The sequence below is a fragment of the Cimex lectularius genome, unplaced genomic scaffold, assembly GCF_000648675.2.
Source record: "Cimex lectularius strain Harlan isolate CLEC.00 unplaced genomic scaffold, Clec_2.1 scaffold251, whole genome shotgun sequence".
Taxonomy (NCBI): Eukaryota; Metazoa; Arthropoda; class Insecta; order Hemiptera; family Cimicidae; genus Cimex; species Cimex lectularius.
The window spans coordinates 1,083,208-1,091,435 of record NW_019394213.1 but is presented as its reverse complement, the minus strand read 5'-3'; the positions used below and the strand labels follow the sequence as shown (position 1 = coordinate 1,091,435).

General features: G+C 32.1%; 1 protein-coding gene across 1 annotated transcript; it reads left to right on the top strand.

The window, feature by feature from the left end:
- Positions 1-1,330: 1,330 nt before the first annotated feature.
- On the top strand, positions 1,331-3,297 carry LOC106664338 (protein takeout-like). The gene is made up of 6 exons (XM_014390000.2): positions 1,331-1,541; positions 1,608-1,700; positions 2,424-2,574; positions 2,632-2,765; positions 2,820-2,963; positions 3,080-3,297. Exons 1-6 carry the CDS (start codon positions 1,454-1,456, stop codon positions 3,241-3,243), a joined length of 774 nt encoding a protein of 257 aa, XP_014245486.1. The 5' UTR covers positions 1,331-1,453; the 3' UTR covers positions 3,244-3,297.
- The last annotated feature ends 4,931 nt before the right edge of the window (positions 3,298-8,228 follow it).

The window sequence follows — 8,228 nt, the reverse complement described above, 5'->3', positions numbered from 1 at the left end:
CATCTTTCCACCCATCCACCCATTCATCAATCTATCCATTTATCTATACATAAATTTATATTATCCATCTATCGATATATCCATAATCGTCTGGATTTCTAAATCGATCCCTCTAGCCCATTCTATTCAGCTATCTATTTACCGATCTATCTATCTATCGAGGTGTGTGTAAGTAAATTCAACAATCCATTTTTACATTTTATCCATTTTATACATATGTACATTTATTCGGTATCTATTTTATATCTATCCATTTATACACTTTTCATCTTACTCTCATTTACTCTTTAACTCACTTTCGAAATTTTTTAATATCTCTCATCTTTTTTTATGTCTCAATATCTACCTGAAGTGTCTAAAATATGCAAAATAAAACTTTATGCAGTAAAAATATTGGATGGCTTTACAAACCAATTCATTTGTTATCTTACACTACACTTTTGTTTTCTCTTTCATATTGATACTACCATCTATTTATCATTTTTGAATCTTCCTTTTATTTTATTCGTTTACATAATTATTGTCTTTACTCATCCTCCAGTATTAATTCTCATTTCTCTCTCTCTCTCTCTCTTCTGTCTGTCTGTCTGTCTGTCTCTCTCTCTGTCTCTCTCTCTCTCTCTCTCTCTCTCTCTCTCTCTCTCTCTCTCTCTTTCTGTTCTATATTTCACTCTTCCTTTTTCTCCTCGAACACTTTGTCTTGTTTTATCTGTTTCAAGCTGTCTCAATATGCAGAATAATTGTGTACAATATATAATATACAACCATATGCAGCAAAAATTTCAGAATAAAAGAAACAAATACAAGCATAACACGCGCACGCAGTAAGAAGTTGTAGGTTTAATAAACGGATTGCTTTAAAAAATTAACAAATCTCAACCAAGCCAAGAGGCTAAATCTAACAGAAAGAAATTTAAAAGCTTATACATTAAATACAAATCAGGTTCAGCGTTCAATTAAATATAATCGTTAATAGATGTTGCCAGGTCAATATATGTAATTTGATGAATTATTTTAAGATTGCTCACAGTGCATAATAAATTTAAATGGTTTATTTTTTCAAATTATAGAAGTATGTTTGAATATGCATGTCATAAATTATTGTCTTGGGAATTAAACAATACATAAAAAATATTTTTTTTATCATAAAAGTTAACTTCATGTCAAAAGTTTTTCAAATTTCCCTTATACGTTTACTGTTAAAAAATAATATTGCCGATTTGACAAATTCGTTTTCCCAGTTGCATAAGAGTTCGTCCACCTTGTGAAAACCTATTTCACCCCGGTTTATTATTCAGTTTGGATGGCAACATGGGAAAAAAACATTTCGATCACCTCGTTAGGACATGTTTTGATTACTGTGCACTAAGGAAATGAAAAAGGCGTTACGACATAACACCAAGGAAAATAACAGCTCATCCTGGGCCCATTATCGCCTCAAACTTCGACCGTCATGTTTCGTTCCGCTTTGTTGATTTTCCTTGCAGTCTTCGGTCCGAATTTCGCACATGCTTTGGCCACTAGAGGGAAAAACAAAATACGCAAGTTTTGCTTTTTTATAATTTTTATTATTTTACTTTTTATTAATTAGTTATTTTTGGCTTTAGCGAGTTATATCAAAATATGCAGCAGGAGCGACCCGTATTTGAACGAATGCGTGAAAAGCTCTGTCGAGGCGATCAAGCCTTACCTCGGAGAAGGTATGTCCAATTACAATTTTGACATAATGTGAATATGGCAAAACATCTGAATAATTTAAAATTTAAACAACAATAAAATATTTAAATTATTAATAAATATATTATAATAAAATTATTAATAAAAAAATATATATATAAGAATAAATTTAGTGGTCTATTGACCAAATTACTTCTTTCAATTAATTAATCTTTTTATGTAAGGCTTTTCGTTGAAATGAGAAAGCTAGTGTCACGAGCGGGATTCAACCCACGACATTCGGCTCAATACGCTGCTGTTCTAACCACTTGAGCTATGGTTCCTTTGATCCACTCGAACATCAATTCCCCATCTCAACTTATAACCTTTCGAATTTTAAAAAAAGGCAAAAAGGAGGGAAAATTCGAATGGTTGTAGGTTGAGATGGGGAGTTGGTGTCCGAGTGGATCGAAGTCACGATAGCTCAAGTGATTAGAGCAGCGGCGTACAGCCGAAGGTCGTGGGTTCGAATCCCGCTCGTGGCACTAGCTTTTTCATTTCAATCAAAAACCTTACCATAAAAAGATTAATTATCTAAAATGCTTGACAAGATAAAATCCTCTTAGATTTATGGTCATTTTGTATGTTTTAATCAGAATACATTTTAAAACTTTGTCATTTCGTTGACGGTATAAATTGAACTAAATAAAAGAGACGAATTACAGCCCGTTTTGGTCGATTAGGTGACACTCGATTAATTGTTTCAGGAATCCCTGAGCTGATGATTCCCAAGTGTAATCCTTTGAAACTTGAAGATGACATCAACGTGGAATTGTTCACAGAACCGAACTTTATAAGAGTCACATACAGCGACGTCCAAATAATGGGTGCAACCGATTTCAAGCTCACGTCTGTCGAGTAGGTTTCAGTCAATTTATAAAAACATTTTGCTAAAATTAAACCTTTTTCAATTAGTCTAGATTTGATGACAAACGTCTTCAAAGTAGGAATAGATCTGCCAAAGTTGGAGACCATAGGAAATCTCGATATTAAAGGGAAAGTTTCAAGCCTGCCCATTGCCGGACAAGGTCCCAGCCATGGAAATTACAGTAGGCACTTTCAATTAAAAAAAAGAAAATATTTTTGACCAAAACTATTTTCAGCCGATGTACACGCCGATGCGATCCTCGTGTGTGAAAACATCATACAAAACAACGAGATTTATTTAAACGTGAAGGATATTTCTGTAAAAATAAGCATGGGTTACGTACACCTGAACTTGCAGAAAGTTTTCGCTGGAGAATTTGGTATGCTTATAAATTCTGCTGTAAAAGTTAAAACAAAATAATTAAAATCACTCTTCACATACCTAGCGATTTTCAAATAATATTATGACGATTATTATTTAATTACCTTGTCGCAGGAAAATTCATGGATGAGTTCTTAGGAAAGAACAGCGAGACTATTGCTGAAGAGATTATTCCTCTGCTCGAGAAGTCCATCGGTGCCATGTTCCAAAAGCTATCCAACAGGATATTCAACAAGTTTCCACTTGACGAACTTCTTCCCCCAAAAAATGTTTTTTAGTTGTTTTTTTGTAAAATTTTTTTAAAATTATTTATAATATAAATAAATTTTGTACGTGTTTTTTAATAAAATCAACGTGTTTGTAATATTGTTGTTTTTTGCCAGTATGTTTGTGATCTGTTGGAAATAATTTTTTTTTTTTTAAGTTTTTATTTGTTTTTTACAACTGCATTCTTCGACGCAACAAGTAAAACGGATAGTATTTACATATAAAATTATTAACGGTAGCGTGAAAGCTTGAACAATTACCATCCAGTGATGGTAGCCGTTAGTTAATCAATACGATGAGCGAGATGTACTCCATTGTTTTATTTACTTCTAAAAGATTGAATAAAGCAATTGTAAAAATAAATCTGTACTTCTCTTTAGATGTAAGAGTGGTCCTCGAGACCAAATCTTGAGAGATTATGTAAATAAAGCGATATCACATATCTCTCTCTCTCACTCTCTCTCTCTCTCTCTCTCTCTCTCTCTCTGTCTTTCGCTCTGTCTGTCTGACTCTCTCTCTCTCTCTCTCTCTCTCTCTCTCTCTCTCTCTCTCTCTTCGTCTCTCTTGCTCTCTCTAAATCACAGTCTGTCTCATGATTTTGAATTTTACATATCACACCACTCTTACATCACGACTTATGACGTAAAATAGAGAGAGAGAAAGAATGAGAGGGTCAACGTGCGGCACAGAAATAATAAAGAAAAATAATGAGAAGAAATAATAAATAAGAAATAATGGAAACAAATGTAGAAAAATAGTAATAGAAAGATAGATGGGCAGATATGCAGACAGATGTATAGAATGAGACATACATTTGGATATGGACAAATCAATAGATGGATAAATAGCTAAAAAGGGCGATAATAGATACAGTAAAAAAGAGAGTGAGAGAGATGGAAATACAGATAGATAGATATTAACAAAAAGGTAGAAAGATAGGTAGATTAATCCAAAGATAGATGGATAAATAAGTAGAGAAGCAGATACAAAATAAATAAATAGAAAGATGGATAGATAGAGAAAACGTTCGTGTTTTACCTGTGTTTGTTTACGTATTTCTCGTACACTTTATCACACCCACTCCCTCTCACTCACTCTCTCTTTTCTTCTCAACAACATACTCTGGCACATATCCTGAATTGGAATAAAGTATGAAGTGAGAGTGAGAGAGAGAAAGAAAGAGAGAGAGAGAGAGAGAAAGAGAAAGAGAGAGATAGAGAGAGAAAGAGAGAGAGAGAGAGAGAGAGAGAGAGAGTGAGAAAGAAATAGATCGTACTCAACTGGCACGTGTACATAAATAGAGTGAGGGATTAATTGATCTTGACAATCTTGATAGATAGACAGATAGATAGATCTGTAGATTAATAGATATATAGATATTTAAAAAAGTATTTCTTTCTTAAATTACACTTATAGTTTATTATACTTCTTAAAATTGTGTTACACTCGTTGAATTATTGTATGTAAAAAATTGTGTATTTTCTAAATTACACATTTAGTTTATTATATGTCTTAAAATGATATTACATTCGATTGTTCATACGCACTTCTGTTCTTTACCTTAAATCTTATTTGTTAAAAATTGTTTATAAGCTGTTTTAAGCAGAAAGTTGGAAGACAGTACTTAATTTCTAAATTTACAGAAACCCCTTTCTCTAATTGCAAGCCAATTATTCTGTTTATCATTGCTCTCTCACTCTCTCCACTTTCGTTATTCACAATAATTGGTATAAAATAGCATTCCTTCGTTGGTGTAATCTTTCAATAACATAAGTACAAAATGTATAAAATAACAAAAAAACGATTGACTAATTTGCCATTTAAAGGTTATAAAAATGGAAGAACATTGTTTTCTGGGGTGATCATTCTATTTCATCCCGACAATTTGATCTTTATAAAAAATCTTTTACCAAAAAACCATTATTTAAAATAACTTTGAATCAATTCCTATTTATCGTTTCTTGTTCCTAGTACTACCTATCGATGATTGTAATACAATTGATAAAGCTGGACAATAAAAGATAAATTTATTCAGTTTGCTCACTTTTTCTTCCAAATCCGTTATTTAAATTTGCATTGTTTACAAAAACAAACATTTAATCAATACTTTTTCCAAAGATAGAATTAAATAAGTTGAAAACTATGCTAAATAAATTCCCAAATGAGGAATGTGAAACTTTGCTGCAATGAATTGACTATTTTGAATAAAAACCGGTATTTAATCTAGGTTATTTATTATTATTGGCAATTTTTTCTGCTTTACATCTATTTTATTTCAAAGTAAAACCCTTGAATATTTAAAAACAGTTAGTCTGACGATAATCATAATCTACTCATGTTCCCACCTTCTCTCTCTCTCTCTCTCTCTCTCTCTCTCTCTCTCTCTCACTCTCTCTCTCTCTAAATACAGTCTAAAAACATAAATACACTTCTTATTACCATTAATATACATTATTTATGAAATTTTTTAATATTTTCAAAAAAAAATCTAGTGCTTCAGTTTTGGAAATGTTTCAAAGTTGTGATACCCATGCTTTTCAGAAAAGGATCTATTTTCAGAAAAAAAGTTTATAAATTTGTAGTTCCCGTTTGAAAGTTTTAAAAAATGTCGTCGACTTCGAAGATGTTTGACATCGAATAATAAAAATTGCGCAAAAATGTAACGGGGGTTCGCCATTTTGCCAAAAAAAAGTGAAACCTGCTGATGCCTGTTAAAAAATAGTTTTAGTGTAATAGTTTCAAATCGTTATTTTAACAGTAATAAATTTTTTCACATAAAATTATATATTTATTTAAAAAATCTTCTTTCCTTTTCAAATTTCTTCTCCTTTAAATCCGAAGCCCTACCTCAGAGGTATACTGCATTACCTCTTCATACACCGCCATTTTTTAAGACCCAATGATAGGTCTGTATGATGGACGTAGTAGTAAATCCAATTTTCTTTAGGACAATCTCTGTTACAATCTTCTTTTTTTCTTTGTTTTATGCAGTGTTATAGTGTAAATCATGTAACGGACATATCTCTCTTACTTTCGTACTTTGCCAAATTAGGAAAGGGTTCTACCAGTGGCAAACTCGTCTTTCTAACCCATTACCAATTATGTCAGAACTTTGCATGTTAGCTAAGTAATTCCTGATCAAGAGGGAGTTTCTGGCATTTATTTTTTTAAAAAAATCAAGAAGTCATCAGGTTTCTTCTAAGTTCGAGTAGTGGTTCATTGGCTTGTATGTCTGTCAGGGTTGGTCTTAGTTGTCCAGTATTGACTCTGTAGTATTTATTTTGCACAATATCAAGTATTTTTAACGATGTTTTACATAACAGTGCATAGATAGCCGCTGCGTAATCGATAACAATCTCACAGTCGCATAGTAGAACATTAACATAACACTGCGATCTGCTGCAAACATCGATATCGCCATGCACTTTAAAACAAATGTGCGTCCTAAAACAAAAGTTTGCCTTTCTTGGCAATTGTTTCTATATGTGTGTCTTGTCTATTTTTAGCTCTAACAATGAAACTCTAACACTACTAAATAAAACCCCCAACTTCAAAAAATTATTATCACTCACTTTACATTATCGGATAAATGCGTATATTTTTGATTTAGAAGAGGATATAGTAATGATATTTTGGATGGATAATTCAACGAATAACACCACTTAGACATCGGGCATATAATAGAGAGCTTAGAATCCTACCTTGAGGTAATCCTTGATGTATTTGCGAGCTCCTATCATAGTGCCACTAATGCTTAAAACTACGTTTCTTTCGTAGTTTTATTTCATTCTTTGAGCAATCCAAGCTTCGTCATTTTATTATTGTTAGCAAAACTTGAATATGATAATTGAAATCTCCAGCGAGAATTATTTTTCATCTTTCTCATCTCTCCACTTAACTATTGATTCATGTCTCACATTCTTGTCCATACTCTTGCCAATCTATATTGCCAATCTATGTCTATCTCTCCATACATCTTGCTCAAACTTTTAAAGCTTTTTCGATTCACCCTTTATTTATTCTCCTCTTATACTACTGTCACTCTTTCAACCTTAATCAATCTCTTAATCACTTGTTGAGTACCACGTACTTATGAGTTTTTCTCTTCTTCTGTTTCAATCGATTTCCCTCCCTCCTGTATAACTCTTACTCTGCATTTGTATAACTATTTATTTATCTTACCATTTATCTTTATAAATTTTATAGATCCCTTATTTATTTACCTACTATTATAATATCACTTTTTATCATTCTCTTTCATTCTCTCTCTCTCTCTCTCTCTCTCTCTCTCTCTCTCTCTCTCTCTCTCTAAATCACAGTCTGTCTCATGATTTTGAATTTCACATGTCACACCACTCTAGATAAAGTGAAAATGACAATGAGAAAAATGGATAAGAGAGAGAGAGAGAGAGAGAGAGAGAGAGAGAGAGAGAGAAAGAGAGAGAGAATGAAAGTGAGAGAGAGAGAAGTTATAAAGAGATACTTAGATATTATAATAGTAGATAAATAAATAAATAAGGGATCTATAAAATTTATACATATCTGTGGTACATTCAACAACATGTTACTTTACATTCAGTAACAAAAACCACAGGACGAAAGTTTAAAATTCAAATTTGTTCTTTGCCTGATCAATCAAATGTGTTTACCATTTGTAACATCAGACAAACAATCAATTTGATTTTAACCCAGTGGTATATCGTATAAACAGTTAAATTGAATTTCTCTGATTGTATTACGAATCATTTGATCACCATGATCACCGCTGTCATGTTTGCACAGTTATGACATTAATTAAATTATTGCAAAGCTTTGTGGATATGATGCCTTGACAGAGAAATTCATTTGTGAATTTGGCAGGAAATTTTGATCAAGTTGTGTTTCTTTGGCGGCCGATTGACATCATGTGGTTTTTTATTATGCCTTTAGTTCTATTTGGCGCAAATTAAAAAAAAAAAAAAAAACATTTTCCTAAAATGACTAAGTAAGCTTAAAG

Coding starts and splice junctions, on each gene's coding strand:
- LOC106664338 (XM_014390000.2), top strand. CDS start 1,454: ATGTTTCGTTCCGCTTTGTTGATTTTCCTTGCAGTCTTCGGTCCGAAT. Junction 1,542..1,607: donor TAGAGGGAAAAACAAAATAC/GCAAGTTTTGCT, acceptor TTTTGGCTTTAG/CGAGTTATATCAAAATATGC. Junction 2,575..2,631: donor TTCAAGCTCACGTCTGTCGA/GTAGGTTTCAGT, acceptor TTTTTCAATTAG/TCTAGATTTGATGACAAACG.